Below are 20,835 nucleotides of genomic sequence, written 5' to 3'. Positions count from 1 at the left end.
TGTCCTGTCTGTAAAGCATTACTTCGCTTCTTGTGGGAAAACGTGCTTTCTAGGTAGGTGGTGGCTGTATTTTTTATATGTTTCATTTCATCTTGGAAGTTTTCGGAAACTGCATGCCATTTTGTGGAAAGGAAAACTACCTCTGGCCCCTGCTGGTGGCACCTGGCAGAGCCAACCCCCCTCCCCGCCCCGAGCTTACTGGGCGCCAAAGCAAGGGGCAGCGTCGCTGCTGAGCGCCGCCGAAACTGGAAGTAATTATTTCGTATTTTATTGCCCCCAAAACGAGGCTAACGCCGGGCTCGGGGGCAGCGCCACGAGCGGGGCAGCCGTGGCGGGACGCAGCGCGTGAGAGCGGAGCCCGGGCCGGCTTCTGGGGCGCGCGCTCTGCAAAGCCTCATCCCCGAGGAGGCCCCTTGGTTTGGTTTGGTTTCCTTGACTTCGTCGGCCTTCGCCGCCGCGGCGGACGGGACGTGACGGGCCGGTTGGTGGCTCCTTCCGTACGCAGGTCCCGGCCGAGCGTTTCAGCCTTCCCGAAGGACGCAGAAGGCTCTGAGTCGCGTGCGTGGGGCCAAAGCCTATTACGCTTGTTTAGTTCAAGCTTTGTTTTTCAAAAGGTAAAAGAGAGGGGGAACATTTTTCATCCGGTAAGAACTTTTCTAAACCTTCATCAAAACAAAAATCCTCAGCATCGTTATAACAAAAATTGAATTAGCCCTGTCCTTTTCCCCTCGTGTTTCTGCGCCTTTTCATTAGTCTCCCGAGCAAGAAACACGACACAACCGACTCTGAAGTCGAGAACTTTGCTCTTTCCGGCGCTCGTTAGCGATTGCCGGGGAGCTCGGTGCGCTGTGAGCGAGCTGGCGTTCCTGCAGCGCCTGCCCTCTCGCTGTTACGGCAGGTCTGGCTGCGGCCCGCTGGAGGCTGCGGCCCGCTGGGAGCCGGCTTAGGCCCGCAGCAAAGCGTTCGGCCGAGAAAGGCGGCCGACAGCAGCGCGTTTGCTCCGGGCGCCCGAAGGCTGGGCTTGGTTCCTCTTGGCTGGCAGGCAGCTCCGCCTGGAAATAAGCATGTGTGAATAAATATTCCTTCGCTTCTGTCATGATGAGTTATGGCTATATTACAAAAATAATTATCTTCACTTCATAAATCAGCCTGATAGTTAACTTTGGTTTAGTTACTAATTCAGTGTTCCTGCTAATCTGTCTTTGGTTTGGTCAGATACTTATGCATAAGAATAAATCACAGTTATGAGCCAAAATGCTTGTATTTTCTTTTGTTGCTTGGGAAGAAAAATGAGTCTTAGATGTCTGTTATAGACAGCTTCTATGAGCAAAGCTACAGTACAGGGACGGCCCTGAAATGAGGTGTCTGTTATCCATGCTACCCTGCTTTGGAAAAGATTTTTAAGGCAGAATTTTGCCTCATTTATTTAAGATAGTGACCCTCGTTAGTTTTAGATGGGCTAGTTAAATAGAGTCAATTTGGGAAGCCAGATAAACCAAGAGGTAAAAAGCAGGAGAAACGAGGTAGCCATGTATGCCAGAAGCTAAGCCCTGGGGGCTGCAGAGCGGTCAAATATTACATGTTTGTGTATCTTGTGTGCATCCTTGCTGGCAAATTTGAGTTAAGTGCAAATGTCTGCGAGTAGAAAGAATCAAGCCAGTTAGAGGGAAATTGCAGTATTCCTGAGATGCTAGGAGAAATATGTTACCAATTCATTTTGCAACACAGCCCTGAGGACTAGGAGCCTGCATAATAAACCAAGTACTTCTGAGATAGTGCCGGCACACTAGCTGCATGTTCTACAACAGCATTTTCGAGCCATGTTCAACAGTGCGCTTGCTATCGCGCCTCCATTTGTTGAATTCAGGATGACCTTTGCATGAATAAAGTCAAATAGGATTAAGGCAGGAATTTTCAACAATGGGAAAGAGCAACAGATGTAGCCGACTTTGAACGTGGAAGGATTGTTGATGCACGGTCGCCTAAAGGGAGTGTCTGCGGTGACAAAAAAAAAGGGGGGGGAAACCAACAATCTCCTAAAAAATTAACTCTGTAAAAGAAAATAAATAGAAAACGACCCAAAGGCATTGAGCGATCCCGGGTTTTTACTGACGTCTAGTTTTTGAATCGCTGCATCCTTTTAAATGCTTTTTCTTACTCTTTCAGAAGAGCTGTCTGTTCTGTGTGACTATCGCTATGTGAGCTACCTGGGTTTTATGTATAAAATGTTTCAGATCTTCATTTTTTCCTGAGTTATTGTAATGTACGTGGTTAGAATATTGGGAGAAGGAGCTGTTGTTGCTCTGGAGAAAGTCATTTGAATACAAAATCCAAATCTTGCTAATATTTTTTATTTAATTTCATATGTCCTATGTGGAAACATATAGATGGATCTCAAAATGAACACAATGCACACACTCTTCATGGAGACTGCTGTAGAAAGAAAAAAAAAAGATTAACAACTTGTATAAAGTAAGAACGCTTTCTGATTTTAATTTTTAAGCAGTTTTATACTTCATATGCCTGTTAGATAAACTGAATTTGTTTTCACCTTTATAAAAAAACAGAACAGTGCACGTTTTTTCTTAAAGTTTTAGTAAAATATTTTCAGACTTTGTAGAACTATTTGGTTACTGTTTTTTAAATACAACCAATTCTTTGAAATCCATTGAGTTTCGTTGTTGACAAGAGCTGTTTTGCTGTTTAGTAGATAGCTGGGTCAATCCCTAAATGATACTTCATAGTTTGTAGTAGCGAACAATGCACAGATTTTAAATACAGTCCGTATGTATAATACAGACAGATCAGCTTTGAGAAACATGCATGGGAAAAAGGTTTGAAAGTGTGAATGAAATCATGTGCTTTAGCTCAGTGAAAGGGTTTTCAAGAAGTGAGCTAGAAACCGAAAGAATTAATAAAATCACGTCGTAAATGTTAGGAAAAATATTGGAGAACTTAATATATTAAAAGATCAACTGTAAAACTTGAGAGCTTCGTTAAACACCCGCTGATTAGATGCCTACATTACCCTTTGAAGAGAACTGTGCTGGTGAGAGGGCAGTCTCTCTCTGTAGCAAAATCATTTGGATTCAGAGGACGTAACCTGCTAAAACAGCTACTAATACAGCTTGTACTGCCTCTTCCCATGCTCTTGGAGAGCAGAAGGTTCGGGGACAGGCGGTGAGCTACCCTGTAGCTTACTGTGTGCTGCTGCAAGTGTTGTAACAGCCATCTCCCGTGCCCCCAAAAGGAGACTCTTTCAACAGACGTTGTAAACAAAAAATGGAAAAAGTCACCTGGCATTGAAAATCTTAAAGAACACAGCTCTGAGTGCTGGAGGTTTCATTAGTATTTTTTGTACCTTAGTGAAGGCGCTCCAATATTTAATTTTAATCCCGTATAAAGAGCAACGACTTAATATGCATGCCTGGGATCTTCAGCATCAAAAGCAGAAAACTCTGCCATTGGAATTAAGTGGATTCGTGCCCACTTTAGCTGCAGAAAGTCGTCTTTATGCTCCCGCGGGCTCATGGTAGGGACAGGCGTCGTCCTGTGCCTCCAGCACCCAAACGCGGACGCAATTACTGGCCTCGACTGTGCGTGCCTGGCTGCGAGATACACTGTCGCCTTCGCAGGAGTGAACACTTGCAGATACGTTTTGAAATAACAGTTTGATGGCAACTCCTCAACACCTGGCTTTCAGTATGCGTGCACTTCATACGGAGTCCTCCGAAGCCAACAAAAAACTGAAGTCCTGGATCACGTTCCTGGGCAGCAAAGTCTTTTCCTCCAGGTTTCCATGAGCGTGAACCGTGGGCAGGCTAGAGCGGTTTCCAGTTCCTTAGTTGTCCTATCTGCCTTTAAGGGAAGATGCACACGTAAGAGTACAGTCCCGTTGTCTTTGCTCTGTCGGCCGAAACCTCTGTTCTCTCCCGTTTCATCAGCGCTTCCGAAACAAGGAATTTTGCTATTTCTGGAGCCTTTGCAGAAGTAACATTACTATGTTTCCCAGCTTGCTCTTACTAAACCTTTGAATTCCAGCTCAGCTGATCAAGCTTCAAAAATATCCTAAAATACTACAATCTGAAAATATTCATAGTTAAAAATAGCCTTGTATTTTTATGTTTTTTCATATTTTTTCCAATTAGCTACCTTATATTTTGTGCTTCTGGAGTGTAATGGCTCCAGATTTTTTACTTACAAAGAGCGTTGTCAGAGTGTGTTTCTGTTGTTTCAAGTGACCTTAGTTTTCTGCGTAACAAACTTTCTAAAAAGTTAATTCAGATAATAATTTGATACAGATGGTTTAGCAGATCGTGATTAAAGCATTTTTGTCCTGGATGAATTATTTCTGCTTAATTGCTCAACCATACTAAATGCAACTACGAACCCTTATCATGAAGTTGTCAAACTGCTCTTAGGAACTCCATAAAGGGAAATAAAAGCTTTATTTTTATCCCTTAAATGCAATACAGAAGAATTGATGCATTTATAAAGCGCCCATGTGGCATTTTGAGATGTATAGACCAAACCCCCAAAATAGGGTGAGTTTAAAATTATAGCAAACCAAAGTTTGCTGCAAGGCTCAGCTTGTTTTTAACTGAGACCACCACCCTTCTCTTGTAGCTAAAATGCTAATTGAATATTAACATTTTTGTTTAAAAATAGGATTCTCAAGGGAACCAATTTTCTCTTTAATACATTAACCGTTTAAACCTTTTTTTTCTAGCAATAATTTCAGGCTTTTACTAAAATTAGATTTTGGTTTTTGTCTAATTAAATTAGATTTTGTTTTAGCAAGGTATCTTTTTAATGTGTAGGTATATTTACGTAATGTTTTTTTCACATGTGTAACTAGGATGAAATAGATACATGTAGTAGGGAATAACCAACAGAATTCAAATAAGAGCTTCTATGTTTCTGGAATTTTCTTCCATTTCTGGTCTCAGGGTGCACAGAATTGTCCAATTTATGTACACTTAAAATCAGTGGAGAGTGTAGCATAATCTCGGGGCAGAGGTGGCGTCTCCCGAGAGCAGTTAGGAACAGCGAGGTCTGGCTTCTGCCGCGGCTGGTCTTCCAGAGGAACCCTTCTCCGCTGACCACCAAGGAAGTTTGGGGAGACTGATCTTCTTCACCTAACTCCTCTCCTGAGAGCCCGGTGCCCTCCCTTACTCCCCTCCAAACTTGCACACATCAGACATTGCAAAGCTTAAAATGCAGCATAGCTGTGAAATAGTAGCAGTACCTTACGCTACCAAGGTATTATAAATAGGGTGTAATAAAAATCGTTGCAAAAATCCTTTTAAACATTTGCATACACTAGAAATGCAAAACTCGTTGAGAAACTGAGCTGGGGCTGAAACTAGCGTGCGTGCTGCACGTTTATCAAGTCCTCGTTCTCCCCGCTAGCACTTCTGCGTGAGCAGTGTCCAGCTTCCATTGCAGCTGTAGGCAAAACGGCCCTTTGAACGCCTCCCCGTGGAACTGAAGATGCGAGGTGGGTAGCATTGCCGTGTCTTGTGTCGTGCTTGAGCCGCAAGCTCTTGCAGAGCAGTGTGCAAAAGCCACGTTTTAAGATGAGGAATCCTACCTACTTTTATCCTACCTATCCTAGCTTTAAATAAGTTTTAAGAAAGTAACTCATCAGTAATACTCAGAATAAGCTTTGTAGCTTTCACTAGAAGATTATTTAGAGACATATCAACAAAGTATATAACAGATTGGCTTTTATGTATCTATGAAAGTTCAGAAATCACACCCAGCCTATTACCACAGTTGTCCTTCCGTATACTTTCTCTTCCCTTTATTTTCCCCATTTCAAAGATTGTCCTAATCATTTAATCTCTTGTTATGCAATTAGATAATGTTGCTACATATTTATTAGCAAACTTACTGTCAAACTAGTAGTAATACTTTAATTTACACTTCCCAAAGCATGGAAATTCCTGTGTATGGCTCCTTCTTTTCCCTCCTCCGCTTGTCCCGAGGTGCTCGTGCAGTGCGAGGCGTTGCAGGCGCCCGAGATGCGTGCATGATAAGGGCTGCACGCCTTGCAACGCCCGGACGTGACGAGGCTTGCTAAGGACCGAGTGCGAGGCTCGAGCCCGGCTTTGCTGCGTTCGTGCTGGCGCTGGGTGAAAACTTTTCCCCCTCTAGCTCCTTGGGACTGATGAATCTCAGCCTGGGATCGGGGCGCCATATGCCACCCGCTTCCACGGCTGCGTGCTGGTTGGAAGGGGCCGGCTCTCCGGCCGGCGGCGAAGGGGCTGGGGGTGCCAGCGGCTTGCAGCAGAAGCGGGCGCAGCGTTGCCCCAGCCCGGGACCAGTTAAGAGCCCTTCTTTCAAGGCTGCTTAATTTTCAAAAACCCGTCCGCATCCCCTAGGCCCGAAGGACGCTAAAAGTGCAACGTGTCCTTCCATTTATAAGCTGTCAGTTCCCTGGCATAATGTCTTTTAAGGATCTTAATCCATTGGATGTTAACGTGTTTGGGATCCAGTGATGTTGTTGCTCTTGTCGCTGTGGAGTTACAGATACTTAATGCATGGATTAATGGTCTGAATCATGTTGAAGGACCGGTGAATCACGAATACCTCTGTCTGGTACTGCAGCGGTACTTGCTTTAGAAATACCAATTCTGGGCAAGCACAAGCCCCCGCAGAGCTGTCTGTTCAAGAAAATCTAGCAGCCTGTCATCCATATACACCACTCCGGAGTATTGCACTCGTTGCATATGCAATTGTACCTCGTAAAAACCCTTTAAAGTTCCATGGGTTGCTGTATTTTCATACAACTCCTCCTCTCTCGTCTGCTTGCAATTTTTCCTCTATTTACAATTGGCAAAATTTGTTCCTTCGAGCCAAGATCAGCCTTATGGCAAAGTTTGTAATATTTTGGACAAAATATTTATTTTTATTTATCTGATAATATATGATTTTTTTTAGGGTAATTAAACCAGAAAATAAAAATAGCCGTTGAACAACTCCTGTAGTTCTGAATGTCAGGCAAATTTTTTTAGATTTTGAAGTAAGTATTATGTTTTTTTTTATTTTTTTTAAAAAAGCTATCTCTGCAAACAACATACTAATATGTATTTCATTGAGACTTTTATGAAGTAAATCCTTGGGATCAATCAGGATTTTTACATGTGTGAAAAAAAGAAGCATAGAAGAAGTCACTGCTGTGTATTGCTTTAACACTCCTAAACTATGGCTAACGCCCAATTGCTGCATGCTTGGGCTTGGATGGTAATTACAATTGAGCTGTAAAATATTTTGACAGTTTCCAACTGTTGTGTAGTTATTAGCCAGACATCATATGAGAATGAAGTACAGTGATTTGATTAGTTTTATATCAAGAGCTGCTTAAATAAAGACTTTCAAAATAAACATGTGGTATAAAGTGTTAATCAAAAGCTGTACTTAATTATTAGCAGCTTTTCTTGCCTTTTCTGGAGAGAATTCCTGTTTTCTAAAGATTTTGATTTCTTAAATGAGACTTGCCATACCTTTATGCTTCAGCTTTTCATTTACAAGCTTTTACTTGTTGAGTGCTAAAAGCATAACCACACCAAATTTAATTTGTAGCATGAAAATGATGTGTGTATTTTTCAAGAGGATAGATTTGCCAGTGTTCAAGCTAGAAAAGCTTGTGTTAATTATGTATTATAAAACAAAAAGGATATTTTCTCTTAACATATTTCTCCTTTTAGCTGCACAAGTCCTAGCAATTAGCAAATTTGGATAGCATAAGAATTCCTGGAAAAATATAGATTAAGCCAAGTGGCACTTGAATAGCTGTTACTTTTGCATGTATTTTTATTTGGAAATGAACATAATAAAGCAAAAATATTCAAACTACATGCAAATTAAGCTCCAGATTGTGCCAGTCTTGTTACATTCATTAAGCTTTGAGTCTTTGAGTACTAGCTGTTATTCCATGGGGGCTATTCACAGAATAAGATACTATTCAATGAGCTAAAGATAGCTATCTGCCTTCATAGTGCTTAAATAATGTTTGTTCCACTGGGCAACTAAATCAAGACTATTCAAGTCTGCCGTTCCTCAGGTTTTCACCTACTTTATTTTTTTAATAATTTTTAATTATATATATAGTTTATGAAAGGTGTTTGTGGGTGATATATTCTGTTTATTGTCTAGAAAGATTTTTCACCTTTCTAACCTTTCTATCATGTTTGTTTTTTCTTAAAAACAAAAAACACAGAAATTTTTGTCCTCACATTTGCTCTACCTGTGACCTCTGTGCTGTGACTGTAAGAACTGAATCCAGCTGGGTCAGTTGCGAAGTTGCTTATGATTTGACTTTTTGTCTAACTATCCGTTTTCACCAAACTGTAATCAAGTGATTCCTTTTGTTGACTGTTGTCCTGAATTCTTACATTATAGATGAAATAGTTTTTCTAATGTAGCCTCGATTTCAAAAAGTCTGTGTGACTTGTGACTTACTGAGGAGATACGCTGAATGGGAAGGAGCCTTCCTCTCCGGCACTGTCCGTGAAGAGCAGTCGGAGCGACGCGGTTGAACTTCTTCTGTCTCTTAAACAGTTAACAGATAACTAAATGACATCCTCTGTCCACTTACTCATTTGGAGTAAAGAGAGTTGCAGCAGTGAGGATTATGGAGTTGGGGATTATGGAGCTTCCTATTTGTTCAAATAGCTAAGGAAGTAGATTCTAGTTATGCAGAAAAGCTAAAATACATGGTCCTTTGCAAGAAGGGAAAGAGGAGCGCTGTGTACCCACATGACCGCCTGCTGCTTAACTTCTCCATGTACCATGGGGAGTTAAGAAACACAGAGCAGGTAGGACTGAAACTCATTTGGGGACATTGCTGGGTCCTGCCACTTGCCCAAAAGCGTGTCCAGCTTTTCCAAAGCAAAATTTTGTTCAGCCTCTTTACAGAACAGTTGAGGTTGGCATGGACCTCTGGAGACCATCCAGTCCAAACCTCCTTCAAGCAGGCTAACCTAGAGCATGTTGCCCAGGGCCATGTCCAGACAGCTTTTGAATGTCTCCAAGGAAGGAGACTCCACAACCTCTCTGGTCTTACTAAAGACCTCCGGTAGTGAAGACTCCGTGACTGTTCATAGCAATCTGTGCGAGTGCTTCACTGTACTGTCTTAGAGATGGTTCCTGCAAACGTCTAACCTCTTTCGATTAAAGCCTGTATGCTTTTTGTTAAACGCTGGTGTGAGAAACAAAGGATTTTCTTCCTCTTTCAGGCTCCTGGAAGACTTCTTGTTTTGTTTTCCTTTCATTTTGTTTTTAAGATAAATAATCTTCCCTAGCTTTCTTTGTGGTTCATTTTTTCCTGATCTTTCTTTCTGCTGTATTTTAGGGCTCATCTTCTTTACTCTCTGTCACACTAAACGTAAGATTTTAACTGCAGCTTTATTGATGCTGAGTGGTGTGGGAGAGGCAGTACATGTCTTGCAAGCTTTATTCCTGTCTGTACATCTCAGAATGTTGTTTGCCTTTTTCACAACAACCTGATGTTGCTGATTAATGTTCAGCTTGAATACACTGTTTCCCCCACATCCTTATATGAAGAACTGTTACCTAACCAGTTCTTCCTCATCCTGTGTTTATGCAAATGTTACTCTTTCCTATGTTGCATTACTACCTATTGAATTTCATGCTGAGAGTGTTTTTTCAGACCTTTTCTTCTCCGTTTGTGATCATTTTGAGAACTTGTAGTAAATATGATGTCCATCCCAGCTTCAGGGTCTAGCCAGTGGTCCACCTTGCTCATTCAAGCATTCAGCGAAACAGGACCCAAGAAATATGTCTGCAGAACCTCTTTCAATGCCTCATGTCATTTTGACAGAGAATTATTTAAAACTAATCTTGAGCGTGATTTTCGCAGTCTGTTTTGCACCTATACTATGTCAGTCTCATTAAGGCTCTATTTTCCTTGCTTTCTTACGAGAATATCTTGGGAGACACTAAAAAGAGCTTAACTGCAATCACAATATGTGCTATCTGCTGCTTCTCCCCTATTCTGCCTTCTTCCCTGTTGTACAAAAAATTAATTGTCATGATTTGTTCATGACAAATTCACGTTGTTAGCTGCATGTCTACTTTTTATCTTTCACATGCCAACAAATGACTTTATTTGTTCCACATTTTTTTCAGTAGTTTTTCTATACTCTCCTGATTCCTCCTTTTTTTCCTGTCTTTGAAGACTGGAAGGGAATTTAGTTTTTTTTCCCCCACTCTTCTAGTATCTCATCCATCTTCAACTTTTCATACTCACCATCAATGGTTCTAATGTTATTTCAGACTCAGTATCCTGAGATTACATTAAGTATGTCCAGCTGACCTGAAAGCATCTGGTCTATCAAAACTCTTTCTAACCTGTTCTTTTCCACACCTGGCTGAGATCTGACCTTTTTGTGTCTGATAATAATAATGCTGGTCACCACCTTGCATCTGACCCGTAGAATAAAGACTGATGGAAAAAAAGGGGGGGGCATTGAACATTTCAACCTTCTCTGCATCATCCCTCAGTAGCTCCCTCTAACCCCCCCTTGCCACTGAGTGTTAAAGCAACATTTTTATTGATCTTCCTCTTGTTATGATTGTTTGCATAGAGGGAGCTGCTGATGCAGTAGGTTAGCAAAGCTAAAATTGGCGCATTTCCATTAAATCCTCGCTCGCCTATAGGTATCCTAATGAGCTTTGTGAAGAATAGCGAGCTTCATGCCTGATCTAAGCTCCTGGACACCAGCGACTCTTGCAAGACTGTAGAATATGTTTGTTTTATTTCCAGCCTCCGTTAGGAAGCAGTTTGCTGTTCAGAGGCGCCCCATCAGCTGTCTGCATCGTCAGCACTGGGCTTACGAAAAGCACGTGCGCTAAGCCCCTCGGCAGACAGACCCTTGTTCGTTGTTAGTGCAATACCTGTGCAAATCCGGTGCTGTACGCGCAAGTATTTAAAACAAAGTGGTCTTGCAGGCAAAGACTGACACCTCCGTAGATTTGCCTATGGCTGTGCATTGCCGTCCCCGATGTGCCGGATTTACAGAAGACACGTCCTATAAATTTCTGTGGAGCAATGTCACGTTAGTGATACCAGAGCAGAAGAACGCCTGAAAAAACAAAGTCTGTTGAAATGTCCCAGGGGGTGGGAGAAAGGCTTGCGTTTGTTTAATGGCTGATGTTAAAAAAAAACAACAAACAAAACCAAGAAATTTCTGCAGAACGGCAAGAGTTCACTGTTTTTAGGAAGAACTGGCAGTGCCTATCATTTTTAGTTTACCTTACGCTTCTCTCAGAGGAGATTCTTGTGACCTTCTCTGACAAGCTCCAACACTTCCACTGTTTGCTGCAGGCCTTTGAAACGCGGCAGAGATAGCCTTGGGCCCAGGGAGGTGCATTTTGCTAGTTCGCTTCACATTTAACAAAGTTAAAAGCTTTGAAAATTGCTATTCCTCATCTGTGGTTTAAGTTGCTTAATTCTGGCGAGCTGCCCAAAACCCCGAACGTTCCCGTCGTGGCAGAAGGCCAGGAATTGTGAACGGCCCGTATCCTGGTCGCTCCCCTGCGCTGTCGGCGCCGGCGGCGGAGGAGCAGAAACCCCAGCCCGCGTGCCACCGGGGCGAGTGGAGAAAGGCGGCGGACACGAGGAAATGGGAGATCGCTCCTCTGCCCGGAGCGGGGACACGAGGCCCCATCCCTGCGTGTGACCCCTTGGTGCTGCTATATTACAAATGAACGTGATCAGCAGCGAATGAACTCAGCATCCGCTTTGGCTTCATGGGATGAGTTATATACCTATTCCTGTTTCTTTTTTTCGAAAACGTGTTGCTCGAGACAATGGTTGTGTGACCTCAGGGAAGAGAAGGTGGAGGAGCCTCAGCCAGCTTTTGTAACACTTTAATCTCCAAAGGAGCTTGCTAGGATGTTTTTCTTCCTGGACATTTCATTTTCCAGGTGAAATTGCTTGCACTTAACTAACCAAATGCTTTCTGCTGTCTCACATTTGCCTCTCCTTTACCACCTCATTAACATAATCTTTCCCTTGCTGTTGGTTAATAAATTTAGGGCTTCTCAGCCTGGTGAGTTAGCTATCCTAACTTCCTCTGCGGATACTGTTATTCTCTGTTAAGAACATCCACAGGAGGAGGTAGTTGTGGATGGTTATTCAGCTCGAAATAAACAGTCTGTCGTCGTCTTAATTAATTCCCATGAGCAGACAGGCTCTGTGTCCTGTTGCCCAAGTGATGAAATTGCCTCAGTAGTTGGAAGTGTTATGTCTTGTGGTTCTGAAGGTTTGGAGTTCGGTTCAATAACGCGTGCGTTTCTTTTTACCCTTTTAATCCCCAAACAATGAGAACCAAACCAAACTGAACTCTTAATGTAAAATCCCATGCTAAGAAAAAGTTACTTCCTTGCTAGACAAAGTGAAAACTAAATGAAAATTGCCAGGTAATTACAAAAAAAAAGATAAAATTAAGTGCTTAGTTCTGAATTGCCGAATTTAAGGTTACGTCTGTTACTGTAATCTCTCTCATTTTTGTGTGTACTGTGCATATAGATTGTATATAAATATACACATTTAAAGACTACACGCTGTATTTTTTCTTCTTCAGTAAGTTCTCAGAGAAGAATTAACCAGACCCTGTAACAGAATAGGTGTCTGTGTATCTGCCATCTTATTTTTCATGAAAATTGGAAGTTGTATAAGGGAGGAGGATGGTCTCTTCGTTTACGCAGGATGGATGCCGCATGGCACAAAGAGCCTGGACAGAACTCATGACACTGGATTTCTGTGTGGCATGGACCAAGTCACCTAGTCCGGTATTTGAGCCTATGAATTGGGTGTTCCTGTCCTCTGGATGTCCAAGTCTTGACTTGATCTTAACTTGATCAAATCTGAAACTTGATTTTCGATTATTGTAAGCACTCTAGATTGCTCCTGGAGTGTGGAGAAGGTGCAGTTGCTGTAGTGGCATGCTGTGAACGTGTACATCAGATTCCTACTTGGTAGAATCTTCGAGTTCTCGTGGTAGTTGATTCACTTTATTGGTTCAGGCAAGTTATTTAATTCCATCTCAGTTTCCTTATTTGTAAAATACAAATTGTGAGTCTGTCTATTGTGCCAATGAGCTCATTTACCAATTGCAGAGTGTTCTTATGTTCTATGATTACTATCACGTCAGAGATCCCAAGAAGTTCCAGTGCTACATTTGGATCATAGACCTTAAATGAAGCTGAGTGCCATACACTGTAAAATTAGGATAATAAATAATGAGCAACAGCTTCTTACCTTGAGCACTGAGACAAACAGGAGTGGTGGGAGAAGAAACTGGCAGTGATGATCAGAATCAAGAATAGCATCAGAATGCTTTTTTGAGGAGTCGGACAAGTGGAAGTTATATGGACTAAAATAACTTGAACACGAGAACTTGCTAAACCTTACAGGTTGGGATCAGAAGTGACAACACGTTGAAGCTTTCCTTGCTCTCTACCCTAGGACAATCCTTATTTGTGTGGTATCCAGTTGTTTGCAGCACGAAGTGTGTAAGTTTAGATGTGAGACAGTAAGGGAGAGTGGCAAGCACTAAGAAGTGGCGGCTCTATAGGAGAGGGAATACAGTAATGGGCTCTTGTGGTGTGTGTTCTTCTTGATCACACGCATTACCTTCACCAGTTCTCACACGGGTCCAAAGTATTCAGGTAAACATTGCATCATATGGTTAAACATGCTGAGAGCACTAAAAATAAACTGTTTTGAGAGGCAAATTTCGTTAGAGTAAACCTTGCAGGAAATTACTCCCTTCCCCAGCACGTCACTCCTTTCTGCAGGGCTGCAAGCAACTGCCTTCGATGACTTTTGCAAAGCCGTGTAATTTGGAAAACCACTGAGGAGACTATCCGGGCAACCTTGATTGCTTTCTTCTTCCCAGACTGAGCTGGTCTGTTGTTCTTGTTGTCAAGAAAGTTATGTTTGTTCCATATCCTGGCGTTTTAGATAACATGCATGTGCTGTTAGTGCTTTCCTTGTCTTTTCCCAGGCATAATCTGGAAAAAGTTCTCTTCAACCTCATGACCACCAACTGAAAACCCTTAAGAAAGAAATCATTTCACCTACATCACCAACAGCAAGCTCGAGGCATGTCCCAAGGATTCACCTTCCTCCTTACGTTCGAAATCTTGCCAGGTTCAGGCGTCAGAGCATCATGTCAGATTGGGCAGATGTCTAAATATTAAGGTTGTAATTGAATATGGAGTGGTTTCATTGTGTTGAAATTTAACCTGTTAAATGCTTCTTCATTTGATAAACAATTAAAAGCTTACGCCTAAACCTTTTAAGGTAGAAGTTTATTTTTGTTTCATATCCATAGTAGCTGAAGACATAGCCAAAAGAACAAGGAGAGCAAGGTTTAAAGATGTCTGGTGCTGGAGAAATCTGGGTTTGCCTAAATACTTGCTGCTAATCATATATAGGAAACAAATTTAGTGAATCTGTAACTCTTAGAAGGCAACTGAATTTCTAGATTTGTCATCTTTAAGGACGTTAGACTTTGGAGACATTTTGTGCAATCATCCAATGCCATACAAAGTTAGAGAATATGCTGTTAAACTGACTTGTTTGTGTTAAAGTTGTTAGATAGCAGAACTGCTAATATTTCTTTCTGGGAAATGGGACCAAGCGTAGATTATATATCTAGCAAAATTCTCTAATACTTGGACCTACCTTACTAGAAACAACAGAGGAATGCCACTTGTATTTTGTTGTATCACTGAAACCATCATAAAGTTTTGGTGACTTGCCACTTAAAAAACTACGTAGTCTCAATAGAGAACATATCCTCAAGGCCCAGTTTTATTGAGGTTCTATTCCATCTTTAGAATAAAACACAAAGGAGTTTTAGTCCATCTTGACAGTCTTGGTTTCTATGTTCTATTTCTGTCCTACTACTAGCAAAACATCAGCTTTGGACTTATGCCTGGGCTTTTCCACACCCCAGAATAAACAAAATGGAATGCACATTGGATACACACAGACCTGCCAAAGGCATAAATGCTATTAAATAAGCCACATGCAATTTAAAATACTCCTGTGCTGGGCAGTTCTTATGAGTAGAGCTGTATGTTTGAAAAATAAAGTTCTAGGATAAGTAAGTATTTTGATGATATCAAATGATCTATCTGACAGTTTTCAGACCACATCTCAGTTCACCTGAGCTTTCCTAACTTTTTCTACATCCAGCTGGTGTGTGTTACGTTTTGTCTCACCTCAGTATGTGCCATTTTAATTTACCTCGTCTTGCATTTTAATAGTTTCATAATTTTCAGTGAACTATATGGCATTGCAGCTTTGGTAAGGGCAAGGGAAAATCCTTTCTGTTTTGCGCAGTCAAAGAAGGAAAGACTGTTGCCTATACTTGATTCTTGATGAACCTAACGTGTTTATGGATTGTTTGTAGGTCTTCCTTAGTCTGCCCTGGCGCCCTATCTCCATCTCAGTATCCTCTCCTTGTGCAGTTAATTAGCCTTCCAAGATTGTTCTCTCAATTCCTGTCCGCTTTAGGGAGCTGCGTTAATTAATATAAACCTGGACCACGTAAGTCATCCACCCAGGTTCCCCCCACTCTGATGTACTTTTTCCCTTATTCCTCTGTAGGCCTCCTGTCAGCATCTTTCTCTTCCAGCCTTCATCACTGCCTCTTGCTCTCTTCAAGTTCCTCACCTCTGTGTGAGGGGTTGAAGAGCTCCTGAGAGTTATTCAGACTGAGTCCCTGCTCTCGCCCTTCTGGTTGCTCTGTGCTTCTCATGGGGGTTCCTGTCACCACCTCCCAGCTTGGTTGTCTTCTCCTCTGGAGCGCTGGCCAACACATGTCAGATGGGCAGCTGGAGCCCAGCCTTGCGAACCATCGATGTGCCTGGTGCTATGTTCCTGAGAGCAGCAAAAAAGTTATTTACATACTTTGAAATGTCGAGATGCTTCCTAATATTTAAGGTGAAGGTTGGCTTGGTGATGTAGAGAAATGGTCCAGTGGGATAACCTCCCAAGAGGAACAGCGCATGCGGTGTAAAACACATTAATTTAGCTACCAGCACATGTAAAAGAGGAATAAAATAAAGACACCGTGGACCGTGAAACAAAGGTATCCTGAAGCTAGCGCTGACTTCAGCTGGTAAATCCACCCACATGCTGCTGCAGGTGCCTGTGAGCTGGCGTGCGAGGGACCAGCTCCGGTCGCTCGGCACTTGCCACGCCGGAGCTCATCCCGCCGCTGGCTGCCGAGCGGTTGCGCTGGCGTCGGTAACCTGCCTGTGGGCGAGCAGAGCTGGCATCTGTTGGGCATATCTAAAACTTTTCCAGTGGTGTTTCCAAAAGAGTTTTCAGGGGATTTGGCCTAGCGCGGTTGTGTAGTTGGCGCTTAGGAGAACGGTGTGAGAACAGGCTCTCTATCAAGCTTCGCTTCGTTCGATCAATTCCTACTACCAAACTTACGGAACAAATATTTGCTAGAAATAAGCAGTAGTATTTGTGTTTGCACTGAACCTGTGACTTAATGTGCACAACCTGCAGGTATGGAAAGAGAATGTTTTCCATAATGGTGTTTCACCAAAAAAATCAAAACTAACTTTTTTAGTGATGCCAAGTGCTTCAAGCACAATTTTGCCGTTATTCAGATTTTGGCAGTGTGTCTGGAGTTGGACACTTTATCATGGATTAAATAAGAAAAGCTTTGACTCCAGTGGTGAATAACAGCATAACATTATTGTATGATTAACTTCACCTTTATCCAAAAGATTTGGAATACTAGATCTGGAAAGAAAGCAGTATATTATTTCTACTTTTTCAGCTAGAGAAAAAGAAACTATATAATTCTGTTGTGCACATGCTGAAATTTTGCACATTGTGAGTGAAGTACTTTTAGAAAAACTTAAGCAGGTGGAAGCAAGAATTTGGAAAAACTCCTCCAACTTCCAGCCATATTTTCAAGGAATTGTAATTTGGATTTAATAAATTGATAACTTGTAAATAAAACTCTAAATTCAAGTAAATATATTGATATAACAGCTTTTATTGTCCTTTAATTGCTCCTATAAAACCTAGTGTTAAAATCACTTAAATATTCAGTTTATGTTAGACATGTTGAATTCAGGCATTTAAGAGGTAATATTGCCTAAGGTCATTTCAGAGTTAACTGAAAAGAACTAGATGGTAACTGGAACATTTAACATTGCTGTGGAGAGATTCAGCAACAAGTGAAAAGTGACTTTATAGCTGACATTTGATATATTCGGTAAGTAGTACTCTACGGTTTGACAAGCGCTTAAAGCTCCGAGCTTAAAATAGTACCAAAACAGAATTTTTCCATATCATGACAGTGCTATTTTCATCATTTTCTCCCAGCTGTATTTCTTCCGTATATATAGTTTAGATATCAAATTTATTTTAAGTAATGTACCTTAAATTTGGGGTCAGTAGTTAATTACTTTTTTTCACTTCAATTGATTAAAAAAAAGAAAAAAAAAAGAGAAGGCAGAGCTTGGCCATCGGCACATCCGTGGGAGCCTGGGGGCAGGGTGCAGGGCTCCCAATGCGACGGGGCCGGGTGCGTGGTGGCGGGAGCGTGCCGTGTATTGCTGCCGCCGCCGCTCCTTCCCTATTTTGTGCGTCTCTGCTCAGATGTTAATTCAACGTGGTTAGAGCTCGGTGTCACATCATTAAAAGAATTGTTCACGCTGATTTGGATCGTTAACGGGATTAAAAAAAAACGCTTTCCAAATGAGTTATTTTATACGTATGATCTGATATTTTAACATATATACATTTTGCGCACGCTAAATTGGTTGACGGCGCTTCTCTCTGAGGATGACTTAGGTGTGTTTATAAAGTAACTTTCAGGGCTGACTCGCAGGGCAAAGGCAAAATGACTTCCCCGGCTCTGTAAAGTTTCTTCCCCCCCAGCAGTGAAACCATAAACCAGGGTGCAGCAGGCCAGTAGCTGCTGAGCACTGACGTGCTTCAGTCAAGCGGGGGCATCGTCGGTCTTTCGCAAGTAGGCAACATGGCCAAAAGGATTTGCTTGTTCAGCTCAAGTGGCTGCGATAGAATAAATTATTTGCGCTGTTTTTTATCTTAATTTGGGGACTCTCTAGCCATAAGGCGCATAAATAGTATGTTTGTTGTATATACACCTTTTTAATTATATTACACAGACAAAATGAATGGCCTCAGTGTTTTCTCTGTAATTCAGACTTTGGGTTTATGCTGGCGTGATAGCTCTGGCTGCTTAATTACATCTAAGAACTTTTGAAAGTGAAAATATTTTTGTGCTGAAATGAGTGTGCCTTTCCTGCAAGCGTCAACTGCAGTTAATAAGTTCTCTGTTGAGTTCAAGGAACTGCAGAAATCCTGGTAAATGCCAAATGCTTGGACTAGGATCTCTTTGTTATTTTATTTCCTTGTAGTTCTTTCACTGCGCTAACAAACGTTTAATGAAAGCCTCAGAATACAGTTTGGGGAAAACAACCGTTATTAGCTAGGGCTATTTGTTTGGAAGCACATCTGATAGGATTTATGGCCCAATTCCTTTCCCCGCTAGCAAAAAGAGCGATCTCTAGAGTAAACCGCTTGGTGGGGATTGGAAGCGGCTGCTCTCAGAGAGCGCGCGGGGGCCGCCTGCGTGCGGTACCCGCGTTGATCGGGAGGAGCAGAGCTGGGCCCCTGCGCTCGGGCGCGCACGGGGTTAACGCGCGAGTCGTGTGTTGCGCCCGCGGCGACTTCGATCCTCGCGCGGCCAGAGTGGGTCCCAGCTCGCGGTCAGCCCTGCCCGCGAGGAGCTTTGCTTTTGGGGCCGGCTGCGCGTTGGCTCCGTCGGGAGCGTCGCGGCGGCCGAGGCGGGTGGCTTTCGCGAGCCGCGGCCGTTGCGAGCGGGCAGCTGCGGAGGACCGACGCCGGCAGCGAGGCGTACAGGTCGTCTAGTTAGGTCAACTGATGTTCATTCTCGTCTTCCGTTAAATTCTTTCATCTTCTCTTGTTCTGTTGTTCTTTTTCTGCAGCCGAGCCCGATACCGAGTCCTGTGCTGGGGAGAAAGCCAAACGCGAGTCAGTCACTGCTCGTGTGGTGCAAAGAAGTTACCAAAAACTATAGGGGAGTGAAAATCACCAATTTTACTACATCCTGGAGAAACGGTTTATCCTTCTGTGCAATACTGCATCACTTTAGGCCCGATCTCATGTAAGTTGTGTAACTTCTGCATGTATAAGCTAAGTCTCACAGAAAAACGCAACAGTTAAGAAAACCTGAAAATCGGATCACTGGTCATTTCAGGTGTCGAACTGCATCACCCTTTTCTTTTAAACCAGGAACCATCCTTCCTAAGAGAACAGATTTACGCACGCACAAACTTCCTGCCCTCTTTGCTCTCCCTTGCTGCCCGAACAACTGTTTCTCCCCTCTGTATGATTTGAATTTTTTTTTTTTTTTGTTCTTCTTCTTAATCTTACACAAAGAACTGACCTCAAGATGACTATGAAAATTGTGCTGGTGTAGAAATGAGATGAGAGAAATCAGCCTGTAGCTCTTTGTACACAGACGAGGACGGATTACCTCGTGCTAAATTTGGTTGTCACGGCCGGCCTCTAGCCCCTGCCTTCCCTTCTCTTTTAGATGGAAAGCTTCAGGCAATGAAACATGTAATCGGTGTTTGTTTATTTATTTATTTATTTATTTATTCCTTTAATTTTCCACGCTATTAGTTTTCTTGATTGAATTGCTGTGAAATTGCTAGTTACTGTATGATATGATTGTATGTCAAATTTCTAGATGCAGTTTGTTTTAAAACCGCTGCTTTTATCAAATACTGTACATACCCACTGTGCTATTTTCCCCCTCAGTGACTACAAGTCCCTGAATCCTCAAGATATTAAAGAGAACAACAAAAAGGTAAGAACTGCTGAGGGGGAAGGGAAAAAAAAAAGGACATAGCTTCAATTTTGGCTTCACGGCAGGTTTTTATTAATTTGGGGGAAGTGAGGCTGTTTTGTACGTTCAGCCTCCCGGGGCTCCAGTCGGATGCGTTATTGACTCCGGGTTGTCGTGGTCTTTAACATTCACAACAAGCGCGAGGCTGGCGTTGGAGTTTAATGTTTGCGTGGCCTACGTTACTGCCAAGAGAGAGAGGAGGGCTGGGTGGCGCTTCGTGACTGCTTCGCTTCTTTTTCCCATCAGACACTTAATAAAAAAGAGAAATTAAGAGTGCGGCTGCTCTTGGTTTGTCTTACATTAGGCAGCTCTTTCCCTTGCTCTCATAGGGCTCCTTGCACTCATCGCAGTCAGTGTTGCTCTGATAGTGATTTTTTCTAGTCTTAAAGGTACTGTTTTGTGTCAACTTGTAAGCGGTAGGATCAGTTAGGTGAAGTCGTCGGTGTAAAAGCTGAATTTTTTCGCTGCGTGAAGAGCTTAGGATGAGAGGTGTTGAGAATAAACCGAAATATTAGCAACATATAGTTTATAGTTTTGTGCTGGGCAGCTGTTTTAAGCCACTTCTGAATTGTATGTTTGTATAGCTCTGGGATCCAAAGATGCAAAAGGTTGCTCTGGAAGGAGTATGAACTCAGTTTTGCACTCACCATAAGACTTTTTATTTCTGGTCACTGTTTTAGATGTGTTACAAGGATGGATTTGGCCCTAGGGACATGTTTAGAAGTGATAATTTTCACGTGAGTCACTGATAAGAAAATCGTTCCTGAAAGTTATCTGAAAATTGGTTTTATGTAGCTTTCTTCTTGATACTGTGATTTTATTTTACCCTGCTTTCACAATACTGGATTTAAGTAATTGGGAT

General features: G+C 42.3%; 1 protein-coding gene across 5 annotated transcripts in view; it reads left to right on the top strand.

Annotated features, from left to right (window-relative positions):
* Window positions 1-20,835, top strand: part of EHBP1 (EH domain binding protein 1) — a 210,753-nt gene that overhangs the window by 114,768 nt on the left and 75,150 nt on the right. For all 5 annotated transcript variants that reach the window (XM_062571439.1, XM_062571442.1, XM_062571441.1 and 2 more), the window contains exons 11-12: window positions 19,048-19,226; window positions 19,886-19,934. In XM_062571439.1, the coding sequence (XP_062427423.1) occupies window positions 19,048-19,226; window positions 19,886-19,934 (228 nt within the window). The remainder of the gene's footprint in view (window positions 1-19,047; window positions 19,227-19,885; window positions 19,935-20,835) is intronic.

This window comes from Rhea pennata, chromosome 3 (assembly GCF_028389875.1).
Source record: "Rhea pennata isolate bPtePen1 chromosome 3, bPtePen1.pri, whole genome shotgun sequence".
Classification (NCBI taxonomy): Eukaryota; Metazoa; Chordata; class Aves; order Rheiformes; family Rheidae; genus Rhea; species Rhea pennata.
This window is presented reverse-complemented; position numbering and strand designations above follow the sequence as displayed.